A 22,467-nucleotide genomic window follows, 5' to 3' on the forward strand; every position below is an offset into this window, starting at 1 on the left:
GTCTTACAGACGTAAACATTCCGCAATCATGCGTAAGGTTTTACGAACCCTCGGAAAACATATGCCAAAATCATACCAGGGAAATTCAAACCAGTTTGTCCCAATTCTGCTTTTTCTACACTCTGTGCAAGGATTGGTGCACAATGGAGGCACCATTGACAATGTTTTTTCGGAAAATAACTGCAGATGCTGGTACAAATCGAAGGTATCACAAAATGCTGCAGTAACCCAGCAGGTCAGGCAGCATCTTGGAGAGAAGGAATGGGTGACGTTTCGGGTCGAGACCCTTCTTCAGACTGATGTCAGGGGGGCGGGACAAAGAAAGGATATAGGTGGAGACAGGAAGATAGAGGGAGAACTGGGAAGGGGAGGGGAAGAGAGGGACAGAGGAACTATCTAAAGGTAGAGAAGTCAATGTTCATACCGCTGGGCTGTAAGCTGCCCAAGCGAAATATGAGGTGCTGTTCCTCCAATTTGCACTGGGCCTCACTCTGACAATGGAGGAGTCCCAGAACAGAAAGGTCAGACTGGGAGTGGGAGGGGATAGATGAAGTGCTCAGCCACCGGGAGATCAGGTTGGTTAAGGTGGTCTGAGCGAAGGTGTTGAGCGGAACGATCGTCGAGCCTGCATTTGGTTTCGCCGATGTAAAGAAGTTGACATCTGGAATAGCGGATACAATATATGAGGTTGGAGGAGGTGCAGGTGAACCTCTGTCTCACCTGGAAAGACTGTTTGGGTCCTTGGATGGAGTCGAGGGGGGAGGTAAAGGGACAGGTGTTGCATCTCCTGCGGTTGCAGGGGAAAGTGCCTGGGGATGGGGTGGTTTGGGTAGGATGAGACGAATTGACCAGGGAGTTACGGAGGGAATGGTCTCTGCGGAACGCAGAAAGGGAAGGAGATGGGAAGATGTGTCCAGTGGTGGGGTCCTGTTGGAGCTCATTTGTGCCAGTCAAGTACAAATTACTTCAGAATTGAAACTTATCAAACAAGGGCACTGAACATTGAATTCTCCAATTTTGGGTAATAAACCCCCTCCCCCCTCTTTCCTGTGCCCCACCAACCCCAGTGTGAATGCAATTCTCTCACTAACACGTACCCCACCGACCCCCCCAATACCCTTTCATCTATATCCCTCCCTCTGCCTTTACATTTCACTCCTCTCATTATCTGACACCTTTTTGTCTCCTTTTCATCTCAAGCCTTTGACTGTCAACCTAAACCCTCACCTAACCACCCTCACTTGTATCCACCATCATTTGTCAAGCTTTGTCCCACCCCCATCGCTTTTCCAGCTTTCTCCCCCCACACCCACTACTGTCAGCCAGCCATCATCAGTTATTTTTCCTTTGAGTCTCCTCTGAACCCATCCATGGCTGGAAGATGATGTGCAACCTGGGAATCACTGAAGACAATACCACGCAGATGTAGGAAAAGGTTATGGTGATGCTGACCTCCACGTCCGCGTGAAAGAGGTGGGCATTTTGAGCGAGTTGAGCGCACACAAAGCTCAGGACATCCCATGGGAGGAGGTGGTCCTGAGAGATGTCCCAATCTCCTTGGTAATTCCTGAGGGATCATGAACTCCGCAGCAGAATACCAGCATAGAATGCAAGGTAAGTGATGATGTACCTTCATTGTCTGGCCACTTCTCCACCCAGCAGCACACTGCACCAACACCTTCCCCACCATCAGCCACAGTTTAAGAATAAGGGGTAGGCCATTTAGAACTGAGATGAGGAAAAACTTTTTCAGTCAGAGAGTTGTGAATCTGTGGAATTCTCTGTCTCAGAAGGCAGTGGAGGCCAATTCTCTGAATGCATTCAAGAGAGAGCTGGATAGAGCTCTTAAGGATAACGGAGTCAGGGGGTATGGGGAGAAGGCAGGAATGGGGTACTGATTGAGAATGATCAGCCATGATCACATTGAATGGCGGTGCTGGCTCGAAGGGCCGAATGGCCTCCTCCTGCATGGCCTCCTCCTATTGTCTATTGTCTCGAAGGGCCGAATGGCCTCCTCCTATTGTCTATTGTCTATTATCATAAAGCCCATTGTAGTTAGCGAAGTTCCTGGTCAGCCGCGGCTATGCCTCGATAGCAGGCCTGGCTCACCCGCCGCAAACCGGCAACCCACCTGGAGTCATTCACGGCTCGTCTCCTGCAAGACCCCGTAGACTGGGAACCAGTGAGGCGGACTGCGATGGTGGGGGACGCTGGACAATGGGCCGTGTTCAAGATGGCGGCGGATGGGGAGGAGAGGATCGGTGCTGCCTGGGCAACAGGCCTTCAAGGCCAAGATAAGACTGCACTCTTAAAAACTTTGAAGGCGCCAAAAACGTGGTGATCCTTTGTGTACAGTCTCAGTGAAGGCTACTATTACACTACAATCGTCAGTTTAGTTTAGAGATACAGCACAGAAACACAGGCCCTTCGGCCGACTGAGTCCGCGCCGACCAGTGATCTACATACACTAGCACCATCCTATATGATGGGGACAATTTACAATTTTACCAAAGCCAATTAACCTACAAACCTGTATGTCCTTGGAATGTGGGAGGAAACCAGTGTACCCAGAGGAAACTCATACGGTCACGCGTAGAACGTAGAAACTCCCTACAGACAGCACCCGCAGTCAGGATCAAACACGGTCTCTAGTGGTGTACGGCAGCAACTCTACCGCTGCACCACTGTGCTGCCCTTTGTACTTATCTATGATGGTGCTTATCTATAGTATGATTTTACTGGATTGTATGCAAAGATTTTCACCGTGCTTAGGTACATGTGACAATAAAGGATGATCAAGTTCCTAGATGTGTACTTTAAGAGCCATGACCTTCAAGGGCATGGATCCAGACCTGGAATGTGGGACTACATTGATAGTTCTTTCTCGATGAAAGCAGACACGATGCAGTGAATGTGTTGGAAATATTCCATGATTCTAGGAATCACTGGACCCCACAAATACCAGCTCCTGGCCCCGTGATCTCCCCAGATTAAAACCACCAATCCCTGATTCAACAACCCCATTTCTCCAAGTGTGGTAGAGTGCCGCAGCTGGTGGAGCTGCTGCCTCAGAGCGCCAGAGGTTCAATCTGAACCTCGGCTGCTGTCTCTGTGGAGTTTTCCCGTTCTCCCTGTCACCGCGTGGGTTTCCTCTGGGTGCTCCGCTTCCTCCCACATCCCAAAGACATGTGGTTTTGCAAGTTAAATGGCCTCTGTAAATTGTTCCAAACTCAAGAGTGCATTTTAATCTCTAGGACTAACCATGTGCCCTAACTATATGTTTACGTGGCTCAGTATAGATATTTTGCTTATGTGTTTAGTTTAGTTTAGAGAAACTGCATGGTAACTAGCCCTTCAGCCCACCAAGTCCGTGCCAACCAACAATCACCAGTACACTAGTCCTTTCCAACATACTAGGGACAATTTACAGAAACCAATTAACCGACAAATGTGCCTGTCTTTGGAATGTGGGAGGAAACAGGAACACCCGGAGAAAACCCACGCGGTCACAGTTAGGGAGAATGTACAAACTCCATACAGCGAGCACCCATAGTTAAGATCAAACCTGGGTCTCTGGCGCTGCAAGGCAGCAACACTACCGCTGTGCCACTGTGCCGCCCTAATGATGTGTTTTAGGAGATCTTGCAACATTGATACGGACAAATGGTAGGTTCTGATACTTTTGCAATTCATTCTCTGGTACATCCGTGCTCGCCTGCTTGACCTTTCACACAGTGCATCAGACAGCAGTGCAGCAAATGTAAGAAAAAACTTTAAGCTACTTTGTAAACAAGAGTCAGGAATCAATACAACATCTAATAGAATTTATTGATGTGAACTCTTGTCTCCCCAAGAGAACACCATGCAAAAACAAGGAACATTTGCAGCAGAAAGTAAGCTTCCTGCATGCTGTTGTACAGTAAATCTATTATATACAGAAAACATTAAAAAAATCCACTGGACTAAAGAACTGAGTGGAGATGCAACAAGGAACGTCAATAAATATCATAACAGCACAGAGAAACACCAAATGTCACTGAGCAGAGACACCAATTTGCCTCTGAAAATGCATGACTTAGCAGATACCACTTTTCACTGTAAATTCCATTACAGCCGTTTATTATCTGCAGACGCAGAAGGTATGAGTGACATTCTGCCAAGCGAGCGTGATGTAATTTCTTTACGGAAAAGAAACATGCTCTCCACATTCGATGGGATAAAAATTGAGTTCCCAATTAGGCACAGTGTTGTGCTCTTCCTTCAGGTACGAGACCCCTACTTTACTGGCACGGTGAGGGTTAAACTGCAGCCTCATTACTATAGAGATTCAATTACAGCAGTAGCTGTCAGGGCAAAATGCAATTTCCTGCTTCAAGCAAACGCTCTGTCCGATCAATTGCAATTCTCCAACAACACCGCCTCTTTTAACTTGTCTAACTGATACCAGAACTTGCCCGCATGTAAGTGCCTGGAATTATACAACAAAATGGAAGACAAACACATATTCTTTTTTTTTAAAAACAATAAAAACAAGTGATCAAGCTACGTGTCCTGTTTAAAGTGCACTATAAATACTAGTTTTTAAAGATACAATCAATAGGGTTCAGATGGTACCTTCGATATATTTGTTATATTCTTGTCAAGGAAACATCATATACAGGTAACGAGATTGTTTGGCATTCGTAGTAAGCGTAAAAATGGAGCCAAGTGATCATGTCAAAACAGAAAGTGTTTCAAACTATTTTTGTTCTCCTAACACTGGAAAGACGACAACCTCGTGGCTCAGTAGCAACTGTTTGCGTGGAGTGGCTGTGCAGAGAGACTGGGCCACTGGCACGTGGTGTCACTAAATGCTGAAGTCACAGTACCGCTAAGTGGCTGACACGTTAAAGACAGGGAGATTCTGCCGCTCCTCAGAGCACAAACTGCTCGCGAATACAACCGCTTCCCAGGAATCACTTAAAGGCAGTGGGCCCGAGCGATCTATTGATGGTGACGACTGGAGGTGGACGGGGCAGGGTAAATGCAGAGCGAGTAAGAAGGTTGAGGGGTTTGTTTCCTCCACTTGCAGAGAGGAGAAGTAATCGAGGAACCAGCCAACAGTACACGAAAGAAATGCTTCTCGCCGATCTCAGGAAAGCTACACAGTACAAAGCCAAGTTTCTTTACAAAATAAAAAAAACATCCAGAGAAATCTTCACTTCACTCCACTCAACTTTCTTTGTGAGTGTTTGACAACTTAAAATAATTTAAACCATTAGAAATGACAAAAATAAAGGACTGCAAATGACAGCAGCCACCTTGCTCCCAACTTCATATGCACAAGTCGCTGAAATGCAGCCTGTGCCATCTCCCTGTCTGGGAGTTGACACATACCTGTTTGCAGGCTGGCAATCATTGATAGCTACCTTGTGTAAACCTTGGACTGAAAGACCTTCAACGGTTTCTAAAATAGCAGGCCAACACATAGGAGTCTGTCTCTTTAAGGCAATATTTTAAAAAAAAGGTCAACCTACAAACAACCAAAAAATATATATTAAAAGCTATTGGAGTGTCTGCAAACGAAGGACAAGCGTATCAGTCACATACTCACAATTTCTGTTACCTAAAAGTTGACAACTAAATAATATTTTACACAAAAATATACAAGTCACAGATTGCGTCACTTGGTTACGTTTCGGTCGGTGGCTGGGGTTGGGAGATGTCTTCCTGCTGTGGAGTTAAGACTTCTGCTTGTTGTTGGCTGTATCGGGCCTGTAGTCTTTTCTTTCCGAGACATTGCGCTTGACTTTTGCGGTGGCGGGGTGCATCTCTTGGTTGAGTGATGGGCTGGAGTGTGACTTCTTCATCCCAGCGGCATCGTTCTCCAAGCTGTTCAGTATCTCGGCCCCCCCCTCCTTCAGGAGCTGAACATAGGTCTCGTACCGAGTTTTCTGTAACAAAAAGATGTCATGGCTGTGAGCGCATGGACAGAAGGCTACACTAATTAAGGTGGCACGGTGGCGCAGCGGTAGAGTTGCTGCCTCACAGCGCCAGAGACCCGGGTACAATCCTGACTATGGCCGCTGTTTGTACAGAATTTGTACGTTCTCCCTGTGACCGCATGGGTTCTCTCCGGATGCTCCAGCTTCCTCCCAAAGACTTTCAGGTTTGTAGGTTAATTGGCTCGGAAAAATTGTAAATTGTCCCCAGTAGTGCTAATGTTTGGGGTGATCATTGGTCGGCACTGACTCGGTGAGCCGAAGGGCCTGTTTCCACACTGTATCTCTGAGCTAAGCTGCAATGGTGTCGTCTGCATCCATCGAAGATGGTAACCATCGAAAACACCTTTATTTGCTTCCCCTTGAAGAATGAGGGATAAGCCACTGCTACTCGATTTTTTACCATCTTCATCTGCTTCCATTCATCAGGTGGCTACAGCTAAATCATATCGCTCTTGCAAACAGAGGCAGACATAAGATGAGTTATTAAAATGTTATATAATTCTGGGTGACAAATTATAAAACTTTTCAACCATGGGAGGTGAAGATGCCATGATTGATGTTACTGAGGAAATATTTTGGGACAATCCATTAAAACGACTTCTTCTCGCATTTAAGCCATCGCCAAGCTGATTCGATGCACGCCATTTTGTGCAAACTAAACAGGTAGGTGACAGGATGATTGGCCCTTGCTCTACAGCATTGGGTAAGGAGAAATCATCTGCTGGTAAGTTTATGCTTGAGGACAAGATGCCACTATACTGTGGTTCAATAAGATGCCCAGACATAGTCTCAAGGTTCAAACATAAACAATATCCTCCAGGAAGGGGGCAGCAGACAGCACTTGTACAATTGTATCCCAGATGCTTGAGTCAGATCAGAAGGTTAATGTACTGTGGTGGCACAGTGATTACATTACTGGAGTAGTAAGCGGGCGGGGAGGGGCAGGTGGGTTGAAGAGCTGGAGGTGATGTTGCCAACTATGTTAAAGACCACAAGCTTCAAATAGACTCTGAACATTATGGACTTGGGGGGGATTATTTTTGCACAATTAATGTCTATTTACCTGTACATGTTTTAATAGAAAAATGCTGAACTTTTCTTTGTTGTTTATTATGGGTTTTACAGAGTACTATGTTTACATATCAGTTGTGCTGCTGTAAGTAAGAATGTAATGGTCATATGACGATAAAACACTCTTGACTGTTGATTACGCAGCTGGTTCTGACAAGGTCCAACACACTGCACCTCCCCCCTGTTCCCGCCACCCACCCATCTCTCTTTCTCATTTACCCAGCTTTCTTTCTAAATCCTCAGCCCCGTCATCCAGTTCCTTTCCCCTCTCTGCCTTCTCCACCTGCCTAACGCTCAAGCCTCCTTTCCCCGGGTATCCCCATTTCTCTTCTCCCCTGCCCCTGTTCCATCTGCCCATCATCCCACCCTCTGATTCTGCATTTTACCCCCTGCCTTCATTGCCCATCAGATTTCACCATTCCCATTCCTTTGTCTTCTCCACTTATCGCCTCTGGCCTTGGGTACTATCTCCATCCTTCTCTCCCCCAACTGACTCATCAACTTCTTGTTACCTGGTTCCATCTATTATTTGCCAGCTCTTGCATTTACCCCCAGACCTCTCCCCTCTAGCATTTATTTCAAGAGGGCTAGAATACAAAAACAGGGATGTAATGCTGAGGCTCTTTAAGGAGCTGGTCAGCATTCGGAGTATTGTGAGCAATTTTGGGCACCATATCTGAGGAAGGATGTGTGGGCCTCAAGAGGGTTCAGAGGAGGTTTACAAGAATGATCCCAGGATTGAGTGGGTTAACATACGATGAGGGTTTGACGGCACTGGGCCTGTACTTGCTGGAGTTTAGAAGAATGAGGCGGGACCTAATTGAAATGTGCCAAATAGTGCAAGGATTGGATAGAGTGCATGTGGAGAGGATATTTCCACTAGTGGGAGAGTCTAGAACCAGAGGTCATAGCCTCAGAATTAAAGGGTGTTCCTTTAGGAAGCGGATGAGGAGGAATATTTTTAGTCGGAGGGTGACAAATTCATTGCCACAGAACGCTGTGGAGGCCAAGGATATTTTTAAAGCTGAGACAGATAGATTCTTGATTAGTACGGGTGTCAGGGGTTATGGGGAGAATGCAGGATAATGGAGTTCAGAGGCAGAGGTAAATCAGCCATGATTGAATGGCGGAGTAGACGACGGGCTAAATGGCCTAATTCTGCTCCCATGACTTGACTTTATGATCTCTATCAGACTGAAGGGTCCCCCACCTGAAACATGGTCTGTCCATTTCCATCCACTGATGCTTCCTGATGTGTTCATCTAGCAGTTATGTTTATTACTCAAGCCACCCTATTACTTTACTTTAAAGATACAGTGTGGAAACAGGCCCTTCGGCCAATCGAGTTCACTCCAACTAGTGATCACCACATATACAAGCACTATCCTACACACTAGGGACAATTTTTTTTTTACAGAAGCCAATGAACCCACAAATCAGCAGGTCTTTGCTGTGTGGGAGGAAACCAGAGCACCCGGAGAAAACCCACGCTGTCACTGGGAGAATGTACAAACCCTGTGCAGACAGCACCCATAGTCAGGATCATACCCGAGTCTCCGACGCTGTAAGACAGAATCTCACGAGCAATAATGGATGGGGTGCTAAGGGCTAACCTTACTAGCAATGAACGCATGAATAAATCTTAATCGGATAACCTGTGGCCAGAATATTCCGTCCAATGGAACCAATTAGTAGAGTGGTGTAAAGAACAAGGTTCTGAAACCCACTTGAATAGCTCCAGCAGTTATTGAGATCCCAGAATTAGGCCATTCAGCCCACCGTCTATTCTGCCATTCAATCATGGCTGATCTATCCCTCCCTCCTAACCCCATTCTCCTGCCTTCTCCCCATAACCTCTGACACCCGTACTAATCAAGAATCTATCTATCTTTGCCTTAAATATATCCACTGACTTGGCCTCCACAGCCTTCTGTGGCAAAGAATTCCACAGATTCACCACCCTCTGTCTAAAGAAATTCCTCCTCATCTCCTGCCTAAAAGAACGTCCTTTAATTCGGAGGTTATGACCTGTAGTCCTACACTCTCCCTGTAGGGGCGAGTCTCTCTACATATCCACTCCATCCAAACCTTCAGTGTACCTTTGCTTTGAGAATGAGTTTGGATTGGTCATTTATCTACAAGTGAGGGAATACTCCTGGCTGAATATGGTGCGCCAGAGAATTATTATTAAAGAATTAAAATGAAATAATTGTGACGTTGCAGCTACACTAATAAAATTAAGTAGCAACTTCTATTCAAATGAGTTTAAATCTTCAAATGGATAATCTCTTCTCACCAGTACTACATTTTGCTGCTCTCGTCCATGGAGTTGAGAGAGAGGGGAATGTGAAAGGAATAAAATTTACTGCTGTAAAGGAACATACAAAATCCAGCAATCATTCATCTTGTTAAACCCACAGCCAATTTCTACAATGCCGGGTATACTCCGCTGCATGGAATACAAATGGTGTCAGTTCTTCAAATAATACTGAAGAATTTCATGCATTCAATTCCTTCATCAAGCTCATCAGTCAATAACTTAATTACCATTGTAGCGAATTGAGGAGCTGCTGAATAAATATTGATAATTACTAATGTTGCTGTTTGCACTTCGGGCTCAGATTAAACAGAGAATAATTCCCCCTGGTGCCCCTGGAGACAGCCATACATTTTGATACAAACAAATGCACCTTTGTGGCATGTACGTGTCCAATGATTATCAGGAGTCTAGATCTGGTATATGCTTCCCCTCAAAGTCAGTGCTCCGTTGTTTAGTTTAGTGTAGTTTATTATCACGTGTGTAGGTACAGTGAAAAGCTTTTGTTGCATGCTAACCAGTCAGCGGAAAGCCAATACATGATTACAATCAACCACAGTGGACAGATACATAATAAAGGGAATAACGGGAATATCGTTTAGTGCAAGATGAAGTCCAGTAAATTCTGGTCAAATATAGTCTGAGGGTCTCCATTGAGGTGAAAATCAAAGGTAAATCGAGCTGGTTTTCTCTGACAAGGTGAGAAAATTGAGAAGATAACGGAGCTTCACCCAAGAGATGAAACCTTGACTCCAATGTATCAAAAGTCATAGTCCCAAGTCCCATCACCTATCCATATTCTCCAGTCATGTTGAGATGAACTAAGCCTCTGTGCTTTGAGAGTAATAAATCAGGAGGTGTAAACACAAAGAACTACAGATGCTGGTTTCAGAAAAAGACACAAAATGCTGGAGTAACTCAGCGGGGCAGGCAGCATCTCTGGAGAACATGGACAGGCAAAGTTTTGGTTTGGGATCCTTCTTCAGAAAAGTTGAATGCTCCCATTAGTCTTCCTTCCAAATATGAGATATTTATTGTAGCCACGAACGGTTAGTTAACCCAAAGGAAAGGGCATTGTTCGTATTGTGCGATTCATGATTCCCAGAGAATGCTCTAGATATATTTTGCCAATCTTCAAATGTGCACTAAAGAAGGAAAATGTCCCCATCAGAGATATTCTAGTTGTTCCCATGCCATTACCCAGCTGTACCCTGGACCACTCGCCAGACTGTTCTTTCTGTTAGAGTGCTTGCATCTTTATCACTCTTTGGTTGACAGATTTCTTGCTGAATTACTGACTTTATTTATTAATTGGTGGCCATTATATACCTATGTCTTCCTTTCTCACGAGTGGCAATATCTGTACGTTAATCCAATTGAACTATTTCAAGGCTTCAGCAGGTCAGGCAGCATCAGCAGAAAGACCAGAAAGGGTGGCACAGTGTGGTAAAGTTAATTCCTTACAGCGCTAGACACGTGGGTTCGATTCTGACTGTGTGTGCTGTCTGTACGGAATTTGCACGTTCTCCTTGTGATGGCGTGGGTTTTCTCTGGGTGCTCATTTCCTCCCACATCCCAAAGATGTGCAGGTTTGTAGGTTGATTAGCTTCTGTAAATTGTCCCTAGAGCATGGGGTAGAACTATTGTGCGAGGTGATTGTTGGTCAGCGATAGTTTCTACCCTGTGTCTCTAAACTGATTTAAAAATCTAAACCCTTCAATGATTCTGATCTGAAACGTTAGCTCTGTTTTTCTCTCCACAGATTCTGACAGACCTTTGAGTGTTCCCAAAGTTTTCTGTTTGTTTCGGATTTCCAGCACCCAGAGTTTTTTGCTTTTCCTTTTAAGAACTCCATCAGTTCACCTCACTGCTGGCTTAATTGAACCCATCTGGTACAACTTCCTAGTGTCGGGATTATACTCATAAATCATATAACCTCTGTACCGTGACATCCGTTTTTCTTTGTAAAGCAGGTAATTCCATTCACCCACATAGCCTGAGCCAACGCTACAAAATGAACAGGTTGCATCTTGTCTATTTTAAGAGATGCTCAACAGATGGCGTAACCGGGAGGGAGCTGGAGACGTTGGATGTGAGGAGCGTGGGCCAGTGGGAGGGTGAACCAGGGCATTGCCTCAAGTGCCTTCAAGGTTGGCTGCCGCAGGCGCTCCCGGGACACAAAGATGGCCTTTCAATCAAAATGGTACAATAAGTAGTGGACAATGGATGGACAACTCCTCAATGGGAAGCTGGTTCTGACTTCGTTGAGGAAGTGAGGAGGAGGAGGAGGAGTGTTCATTAGTTCATAAGTTAGAGGAAGAGAATTTGCCATCTGGTCCATCAAGTCTACTCCGCCATTCAATTATGGCTGATCTATCTTTCCGTTAACCCCATTCTCCTGCCTTCTCCCCATAACCCCTGACACCCGTGCTAATCAAGAGTCTGTCAATCTCCGCCTTTAAAATATCCAAGGTCGTCTGTGGCAATGACATCCACAGACCCACCACCCTCTGACTACAGATTTACCATTCTTTGTCTGTGGGAACTCTGCTGAGTTTTGAATTGGTTGGACCCTCCTGCAATACCCCAGGATCTAGGGTGAGCAACATCTCCAAGTGAACCAAAAACACTACACCAATTGCAAGGTGTTGTTTTTTCTTCTGCTTTCATTACATCAAGTAAAATGTCGATTCAGTTTTCATCCGAGCGAACAATGTAAAGCAAAGCAACATCACGACAACATCATATGGCTAATGCTCGGCTGATTATAGTTCTTACCCTTCAGTCTGACTCGAATGAATGGTTGCCAGAATTATGAATTCATCCTGTCGATCATTTCACAAACACCATTCTACATTAAAAGGTCAGCGGATCCAAAGTAAATCAAACAAACTGCAAGTGGATGTCTCATATTCATGATTCATATTCATGTTCACAGTCCTGCCCTCAATTCTTTTATGTGCAAATTACATTGTGTTAAATGTCCTTCCCCATTTTTCAAAGTCCAATTTAAACTGCATTCTGTAATTGCAGTTTTATTATTGAAGGCAACATCACAAGGAGTGGGTAATGTCTACAAGGCTAACTTTTAATTAGAAGAGTAGGAGGCAAAAATTGGGCATGATTTCCATTCCAGGTTGTGTTGTGGGGCTTCGAGTAAAGAACAATCTTAACCGAAATGTGAAATTGCCGGGCAGAACAGTCCGAAGCTCCGAATGACCCTTTTGCCAAAATGCCTGTGCTCCTTCCCACTGTGTTTAGTTTCGAGATACAGCATGGAAACAGGCCCTTCGGCCCACTGAGTCCGCACCGATCAGCGATCCATACACTGCCGGGCATGACAGTCCGAAGCTCCGAATGACCCTTTTGCCAAAATGCCTGTGCTCCTTCCCACTGTGTTTAGTTTAGAGATACAGCATGGAAACAGGCCCTTCGGCCCACCGAGTCCGCACCGATCAGCGATCCATACACTGGTTTTATCCTACACTCGAGGGGCAATTTATCAAAGCCAATTGACCTACAAACCTGCTCATCTTTGGAATGTGGGAGGAAAATGTAGCACCCGGAGAAAACCCATGAACACAGCAAGAAGGTGCATAATCTGTCCAGACAGCACCCATTGTCAGGATTGAACGTTGTAAGGCAGCAACTCTACCGCTGCACCACCATGAAGCCCCCACTGTGTGGAATCCAGAAATGGATGGTTTGTGTATAATGAATTTGAGTTTTGAGCTTTATCTAAAAATAGCATTCTCTACTTCATCAAAACTTATTGACAGCTAATTCCCTGGAATAGACTAATGATCTAGAGACACTTTCAAATTCCAACAGACAGCTGTGGAGGTTAAATTCAATTGATTAATAATTTAGCATAAAAAGCTCGTATCAGTATTACACGTTATGAAATGGCCCAAATGTCATTTAATCAAATCTCGAACGTTTTATTAATCTACTCTCTTTACCTGGCCCAGTCTAAAAATGACTCCAGGCTGGATTAAAGGGATACTGAAGACCAATGCCCCCTGATGTGCTCCAGCAAGCTATTCAGCAACCTTACCATACATCTCAAGAGAAATAAGGGGCAGTTAATAGATAGGATTGTCACATTAAGCATTGTGTATAAATTCATGAGGGGACTCGACAGGGTGAATGCTAAGTCTTTCCCCCAGAGAAGGGGAATCCAGAACCAGAGGATGTTGGTTTAAGGCAAGATTGGAAACATTTAATAGGAACCTGAGGGGCATCTTCTTCACATAGTGGGTGGCAGGTTTGTGGAATGAGCTGCCAGAGGAGGTAGTTGAGAAATGTACAACATTTAAAATACATTTGGACGGGCACATGGATAGGAACAGTTTAGATGTTTATGGGCCAAACGCAGCCAGGTGGAACTAGCATTGATGGGGATCTTGGTCGGCATAGTCAAGTTGGGCTGAAAGGCCAGTGTCTGTGCTGAATGATGTTTTGACTCTATGACTCTAATGCTGAACTAAACCAGAGTTGGCCTCCACTGCCTTCTGTGGCAGGGAATTCAGGTAATTAGCTTGGTGTATGTGTAAATTGTCCCAAGTGTGTGTAGGATAATGTTAATGTGCTGGGATCACTGGTCGGTGTGGACTCGGTGGGCCGAAAGGCGTTTCTGCACTGTATCTCACAACTAAAGAACTGTGCGTGGTTGTATTGAAGAGGCATTGCAGAACACTTTATTCCACAACCTACCTCAAATTCCAGGTAGTGTTCCTTCAGCCTGTACTCATCAATTTCCTTGGCTTTGACCTTCTTGTCGGGTGGGTAGGAGCGGTGCTCAGCGAGTTCAGTGGATATCTGCTTCAGCTTGGCCTCATGCGACTTCATCTGGTCTTCCTGCGGCAGAGAATTCAATTAAAAAATCATTACACTCAGAAAAATAATTAACAATAAAAATCAAAGTAACAACAAGCGTGAGGTGCCTGAGTGAAGCTGCTTCGTTTCTAATGGCACCTTCTAAAACCATGCAATGTTTGATCATTTTAAATACCGAAAATGTGCACAGGGTCTTTTACTCAGAGTAGGGGAATCAAGAACCAAAAGGACACAGGTTTAAGGGTAGATTTACAGCGCCTGAGACCCGGGTTCAATCCTGACTACATGTGCTTGTATGTGTGAAGTTGTCTGTTCTCCCTGCGACCATGTGGGTTTTCTCTGGGTGCTCCAGTTTCCTCCTATAGTCCAAAGACATAAAGGGTTGTAGGTTAATTGGCTTTGGTAAATTGTCACTGGTGTGTAGGATAGTGCTAGTGTATGGGGTGATCGCTGGTCAGCGTGGACTCGGTGGGCTGAAGGGCCTGTTTCCATGCTGTATCTCTAAAGTATCTAATATATAGGGAGACAAGGGAATAGCCATCATTTCGAGTTGAGACCCTGCATCAGTACACGGTGTCCTTTTGTCCTGTGTGCCCAGTATCCTTTTGCCTCCACAGATGCTGCTTGACCCCCACAAACTCCAGCAGTTTGTGCTTTTGCTCCAGATTCCAGCATCCGCAAACTTTAGACTTCAGACTTTAGAGATAAAGCGCAGAAATAGGCCCTTCGGCCCACTGAGTTCACGCTGATCAGCGATCGCCCGTACACTCGCACTATCCTACGCATTAGAAACAATTACAATTTACAGAAGCCAATTAACCTACAAATCTCTATGTCTTTGGAGTGTGGGAGGAAACCGGAGCACCCGGAGTAAAATCACGCGGTCACAGGGAGAACGTACAAACTCCATACAGACAGCACCCGTAGTCAGGATTGAACCCGGGTGTCTGGCGCTGTAAGGGAGCAACTCTACCGTTGTGACACCGTGCCACTCTACTGTCTCTTTGGTCTCCTGTAATAGTACAGGGTGGCAAGACTAAATGGACAGTATTCAAATGAGCAAGACTGGTTTGATGAACCAAATTGTTCCCTATCTTTGAAACGTGCATTGAAATAAACAGAATTAACTTATAAAGGCAACTCGCTGTTTTTCATGTATCTGTGGTGAGGGGTTAAGCCACAGGATTAGACTGGAGGAGTGTGAGTAGCTCTTCTCTGAGTGGATCAAAGAATTGATTGGGATGGATAAGATTGTAACTATGTTATAAAGGGAAGAGCAGAAATGTTCCCACGAGTGGAGGACTGATGGATCAGGAGACAGGAATTTAAATGTTTGGGCCAAATATATGAAGAAAATGGGAGAATTTCTTTTTTTTTAAAGACAGATAGTGAATGGAATTCACTGCCTGTAAGTGTGTGGGAAAAGGTAATGACCAGGGACTTCGGAGAGAATAGTTAGCAAGGCCAAGGCGTAAGAGCAATGGAGTGGGACTAATAGGATTGCACTGGTTGGAGCTATCACAGGCTCAAAAGGCAGAATGGCCTCCTTAGGTGCCATAACAGAGTGTTTAGTTTAGTTTAGAGAAACAGCGCGGAAAAAGACCCTTCGTCGTCATGCAAAATATGATCACCCATACTATCCTTGACACCAGGGGAAAATTTACAGAGGTTAATTAACCAACAAACCTGCACGTCTTTGGAATGTAGGAGGAAACCGGAGCACCCGGAGGGAGAAAACCTACATGGTCATAGTGAGAACGTACAAACTCCGTACATAGAGCACCCATAGACAGGATCGAATGTGGGTCTCTGGTGAAAGGTGCTTCACAATTTAGCAGAATCTCAAAAAGGCAATGTAACACATTCTCGCAGAAATCTCACACCTACTCAAAACATTAAAAAGTGCTTCAGGCACCTCTGACCAAGAGGTAGAAAATTATCGCCACTTTTTATTCTCTGATTTTCCAGCTGCCCTCTTTTATAAAAACCACTAAGTAAGTGCTCTTCTCCTAACAGCCATAAGTACCTTCTAGGTAGGCCCAATATGTTTGTGCTTCATCTATATACTAAAACTCTCGTTTGTTTGTTTGTTTGTTCCTGAACTACAGCCAAAACAGTACATGATAGCATGACAATTCTCGGCCCACCTTACTCACCGTCGTCCCTTTGGTGCTAATGTAAGAAGTTTAATTGAAATCAGTTGTAAGAAGTTTCATTGAACTTTTTGAAGTTATTCACATTTTAAAGTTTAAATCTATCTCCTAGGGAGGGAGAGGGGAGGGAGGGAGGGAGAGGGGTGGAGGGAGGAGAGGAGGGGGGAGGATAAGGGGGGGTTGAGGGGGATGGAGTGGGGGGGAGGAGAAGGGGAGGGGGGGTGGAGGGAAGGAGGGAAGGCAGGAGAGAGGGAGGAGGAGGGAGGGTGAGGGGAGGGGGAGAGAGGAGGTGAGGGGGAGGAAGCGTGGGGGGGGGGTGAGGGGGGAGAAGGGGGGAGAGGAGGGAGGGAGGGAGGGAGGGAGGGAGGGAGGGGAGGGTGGGGAGGGTGCTGCACCAATGCCGGAGAGGTTTGGGCCCAACTTGGTCTAGTTATATTTAAAACCTTTGCTCTACGAATGGCTAGACCTAAGCACTGAAGTACACTAAGATAAGGCAGGGGGTAGTGATAGAACAATACTTTTCTGATTGGAAGTCTGTGACCTGCAATTTACCATGGAGATCAGCACTGGAACCCATGCGATATATATTATCAACGTGGATGTGAATACGGGATTATGATTAACAAGTTGCAGACCGCACAAAATGGTGGTGCTACAGATAATGGGGAAGGCTGTCCAAGTCTACAGTGGCATGTACAGTTGAGTAGAGAGCATGGACAGATGCAACTTAAAAACAGGTAATGTGAGATGATGCATTTTTAAAAATCAGACTGCTTCATAAGTTCATAAATTCATATTATAGGAGCAGAATTAGGCCATGCCACCTATCAAGTCTACTCTGCCCTTCAATCATGGCTATCTGTCTTTCCCTCTCAACTCTATTCTCCTGCCTTCTCCCTACAACTCATGGCACGTTCCTGGATTAGAGGGTTTTGGCTACAAGCAGAGATTGGTCAGGCTCGCATCGTTTTCTCTGGAGCATTGGAGTTGAGGGGATAGAAGTATAGAACATTATGAGAGGCAGAGATAGGGTGGGGAGTCGGGCCTTTGTTTCCAGGGCAGCATCTCTGGAGACCATGGATAGGTGGCGTTCTGGTCCATAGTTCCCTGAAAGTGTCAACGCAGGTTGATAGGGTGGAGAAGAAGCCTTCATAAATTGGGGCATAAAATATAAACATTGGCACATTATCTTACAACTTTACTGAACACTGGTTAAACTGCACTTGGAGTATCGTGTGCAGGTCTGTTTTTCCACTCTATAGGAAGGAAGTGGTTCAATTAAGAGACATTTAGGCAGGCACTTAAATAGGCATGGTCCATAAGGATACAGACCTGAAGCAGGAAAATGCTATAAGGTAAATGGGGAAAAAGGTCAGTGTGGATGTGGTGGGCTAAGGGCCTATTTCTGCTCTGTACAACTCTATGACTAAGATGCAAAGCAATAAAACAAGGGCATGGGAATTCAAGACCAGAACTTAGCCACAGTGTTCGAAATTGTTATTCAATCAGTCCCATTGTTGGTTTAAGGGCAGCTGGCAGTATCGCAGCAGTAGGTGCAATTTGTAATGCAATACTGGGAAATTCACACATTATGGCATGTCAAGTCACGTTTCCATGGCAACGCCATATGCTGAAGCCTCAGAAGCAGGTAGGATGCAGCCAGCAACTCAACTGGTATCAACACTTGGGTAGCAGGATGGCACAAGCTGTTACTAATGGGAGCGGAAGAAACTGGAGCTGAAATTACAGAGCTTGCATTGTGCCAGAGTACACAATCACCAGTGTGGAGGGCAGCTGCCATTTCCCAGAGAAGACAAAAATGTCAGGCAAATAATAAAGCTCAAACCGTACAGGTTAGAAACAATCAATGCTGATAAATCCAATGAGGATATACTGCAGTTATAGACAATAGACAATAGACAATAGGTGCAGGAGTAGGCCATTCAGCCCTTCGAGCCAGCACTGCCATTCAATGCGATCATGGCTGATCACTCTCAATCAGTACCCCGTTCCTTCCTTCTCCCCATACCCCCTCACTCCGCTATCCTTAAGAGCTCTATCCAGCTCTCTCTTGAAAGCATCCAACGAACTGGCCTCTACTGCCTTCTGAGGCAGAGAATTCCACACCTTCACCACTCTATGACTGAAAAAGTTCTTCCTCATCTCCGTTCTAAATGGCCTACCCCTTATTCTTAAACTGTGGCCCCTTGTTCTGGACTCCCCCAACATTGGGAACATGTTTCCTGCCTCTAATGTGTCCAATCCCCTAATTATCTTATATGTTTCAATAAGATCCCCCCTCATCCTTCTAAATTCCAGTGTATACAAGCCTAATTGCTCTAGCCTTTCAACATACGACAGTCCCGCCATTCCGGGAATCAACCTAGTGAACCTATGCTGCACAGGAGAATGCACTTGGAATATTGTAATTTAGAGATACAGATTTAGATTTAGAGATACAGCGCGGAAGCAGGCCCTTCGGCCCACCGGGTCCGCGCCGTCCAGCGATCCCCGCACACTAACACTATCCTACACACACTAGGGACAATTTTTACATTTGCCCAGCCAATTAACTTACAAACCTGTACGTCTTTGGAGTGTGGGAGGAAACTGAAGATCACGGAGAAAACCCACGCAGGTCATGGGGAGAACGTACAAACTCCGTACAGACGGCGCCCGTAGTCAGGATCGAACCCGAGTCTCCGGCGCTGCATTTGCTGTAAGGCAGCAACTCTACCGCTGCGCCACCGTGCCGCAGTAATAAAACGTAATAAATGCTGGAAACACTTAGCCTCGTGCAGAAAATGGAGGAATGTGGATCATTGTGCAGGCAGATAAGATTAGCATCTTGGCATCATGTTTGGCACATTGTGGGCCGAAGGGGCTGTTCCTGTTCTGTACTTTTAGTTTAGTTTAGGTTAGAGATGCAGCATGGAAACAAACCCTGCGGCCCACCGAGTCTGCGCTGACCAGTGATCGACCATGCATTAGTCCTATCCTACACACGAGGGACAATTTACAGAAGCCAATTAACCTACAGACCTGCACTTCTTTGGTGTGTGGGAGGAAACCAGAGCACCCGGGGAAAACCCATGCGGTCACAGAGAAAACATATAAAATCCATGCAGAAGCAAGCACCCAACGTCAGGAGCGAACCCGGGTCTCTGGCGCTATAAGGCAGCAACTCTACCACTGCGCCACTGTGCTGCTCTTGTATTGAAAATATAGAGGCTTGTAATCTGTACTGTTCTATGTTCTACATTTATTGAACTCTGATGAAGGATTTTCACCTGAACAACTAACAATTTCTCTTTGCACAGATGCTGTCCGAGTATTTTCAGTATTTTCTAGTTTTATTTCAGATTCCCAACATCTGCGGCATTTTATTTTCAGTAGCCAGACAAATGTGACTGGGTTTGGTCTCCCTACCTAATGTGGAAGATACTTGAGATTGAGGTTCACCAAAGAAGATTCACGAGATGGAACCTTCCCAGGTGGGTTCCTGTCCTACGAGAAGAGATTAAGCAGACATGGCTGCACCCTCTCGAGTTTAATTTTGTTTTAGTTTAGAGATACCACATGGAAACAGGCCCTTCGGCCCACCGAGTCCACACCCTCCATCGATCACCCATTCACACTAGTTCTATATTATCCCACCTGCATCCACTCCCTACACACTAGGGGCAATTTACAAAGGCCAACTAACCACAAATCTTTCCTTAGCCAGAGGGTGGGGAAACTGGAATTCATTCCCACAGACGGATGTGAAGACCAAGTCATTGGGTATTTTTAAAGCGGAGATTGATAGGTTCTTGATTAGTAAGGTTACTGGGAGAAGGATGGGGAGTGTTAAAGATGAGAGGTTAGTAACTAACACTCGTAATATCAGCAATAAGAGTTACTAAGCTATCCTTAGTGACATAGCAAAGAATAGAGCGAATCATAGAGTGAATCATTCATTACAAAAATGGTGATAGTTAATAAAACCCGAAAATACTCAGCAGATCAGGAAGCATCTGTGAAGACAGAAGGAGAGTTAACACTTCAGACTAGTGACCTGTCTGATTCCAGCACCTTCAGTTTTGCTGCCTTAATGTATTCTTCATATGATGCAAGATTAGTTACAAGCAGCAACATTTGTTTGAGGGATTTCACTTTGGGATTAACAACCATGACTGCATTCACCTTCATGAGGGATTTAATGAGATGAGGTGACACCTCAGACACATGCTTTTTACGAGGCCAAAAATGAGCACGGTTATTAACAGTTTGGCATAAGATGTGGAAGATCAGAAATGTTTGAAAAGCACCCACTTTGGACTTTAAAGATACAGTGCGGAAACAGGCCCTTCCGCCCGTTAAGTCTGCAGCAACCAGCCACCTAGCACTATCCTACACAGTAGGGACAATTTACAATATTACCAAAGCCAATCAACCTACAAACCTGCACGTCTTTGGAGCGTGGGAGGAAAGTGGAGCACCTGGAGAAAACCCGCATGGTCACAGGGAGAACGTACAAACTCTGTACAGACAGCACCCGTAGCCAGGACCGAACCCGGGTCCCTGGCGCTGTAAGTCAGCAACTCTACCTCTGTCCTACCATGCCACTGTGCCAACTCTACCACTGCTCCACACTGTTTCAAGTTGGCTGATCCCTTCCACGCATCTATTCCGTGTTACATCATCAAGAACCATGTGCTTGCAACAAGTGTATCATTATAAACCACAGTAGGTAGAAAGAAGGCTGATGAATAGTTGAGTGTTAACAATCAAATGCAACACATTTGAAATAAAACGACTGTAAATGGTGCATGAATGAATTTAATCAAGGATGGAGATGGATGATTGAGAAGAAGGAGGCAGCACGTAATTGGAACCACCTTGGGCTGACTAAATCACACTCTCAGTCAATTTTTCCTTTTTCCTGATTAATTCCTTATTAGTTATATGCTAGAATAATAACCTTCAATATTACCTGTCACATAAAGGGAGGCGAGCTTGATAAACAATAAAGAACCTGCCTGTTCTATGAAACTCTGAAGGATGCTCTCCAGACCACATCTGCTGCCTTGAATTTAAGACATTTCCCCTCTTTTTGCAAATTAAAGTGCATGATTTATGAAACGGGATCCTATTAGTAATTAGAGCATGGCCATCAAATGTAATTAAATTATTGCATTGTTTATTGTTACTGATATGTTTTTGCTTAAATACGACAAAGATTGATGAGATTATTGGGGGAAGAGACTTGAAGGAACAGACTCCATGCAACATTATCAGACAATAAATCAGTATTCGCTATCAGTCTGTAAGCTCTGATGCTCATTATTGCAGTCAAACTAAAAAAACCTGTTCATCTGATTTGCTTTTCTGTAACAGTACAGGAAGAGAGGAGACAAATGAATTGCAGTTGATGGAATTTTACGCAAAACACAAAGTGCTGGAGGAACACAACAGGTCAGGCAGTATCTGTGGAGGGAATGGAGAGGCAATGTTTCAGGTCATGACCATTCTTGTCAGATGTGGCTCACTCTGTGTATTTAAACCTCAATCCAGAGAAACACAGCCAGTAGAGCTGCTGCCTCACAGCACCAGCGACCCGGGTTCGAAACTGTCTTCGAAACGTCTGTGTGGAGTTTGCACGTTCTCCCTGCGACCTTGTGGTTTTCATCCACCTGCTCTGGTTTCCTCCTGCATCTCAAAGACATGTGGGTTTGTTGGTTAATTGGCCTCTGCAAATAGTGTGTAGGAAGTGGATGCGAAAGTGGGATAACATATAACTAGTTTGAATGGCTGATTGATAGTTAGCGTGGACTCGATGGGCCAAAAGGCCTGTTTCCATGCTGTATCTCAAAACTATTCTAAACTAAACTAAAACTGAGCACAAAATCCTGGGCTGAGGTTTGCCCCTAGTCTCAAAATCAGATCATTTCTGCCTAAATTCAATGTGTAAATTATGCATAAGAAGCAATTTTTGCAGTCACTTCAGATTAGAGATGAAGGGATCTGTGAACTAGAGGTAGCCTCAACCTGTGGTGAAGAATGCCTGCATGATGTTAATATAAAGTACAAGGGCTAATTTTCAATGCAATATCCAGGGTGG

At 45.0% G+C, this 22,467-nt stretch overlaps 1 protein-coding gene across 3 annotated transcripts in view; it reads right to left on the reverse strand.

Moving 5' to 3' along the window:
* Positions 1-3,809: 3,809 nt before the first annotated feature.
* The window catches only part of psd3l (pleckstrin and Sec7 domain containing 3, like), a 296,641-nt gene continuing 277,983 nt past the window's right edge, over positions 3,810-22,467 (reverse strand). For all 3 annotated transcript variants that reach the window (XM_078403848.1, XM_078403858.1, XM_078403865.1), the window contains 2 exons: positions 14,089-14,232; positions 3,810-5,933 (listed from right to left, as the gene is read on the reverse strand). In XM_078403848.1, the coding sequence (XP_078259974.1) occupies positions 5,721-5,933; positions 14,089-14,232 (357 nt within the window). In that variant the 3' untranslated portion in view covers positions 3,810-5,720. The remainder of the gene's footprint in view (positions 5,934-14,088; positions 14,233-22,467) is intronic.

Source organism: Rhinoraja longicauda, chromosome 1 (assembly GCF_053455715.1).
Source record: "Rhinoraja longicauda isolate Sanriku21f chromosome 1, sRhiLon1.1, whole genome shotgun sequence".
Lineage (NCBI taxonomy): Eukaryota > Metazoa > Chordata > Chondrichthyes > Rajiformes > Arhynchobatidae > Rhinoraja > Rhinoraja longicauda.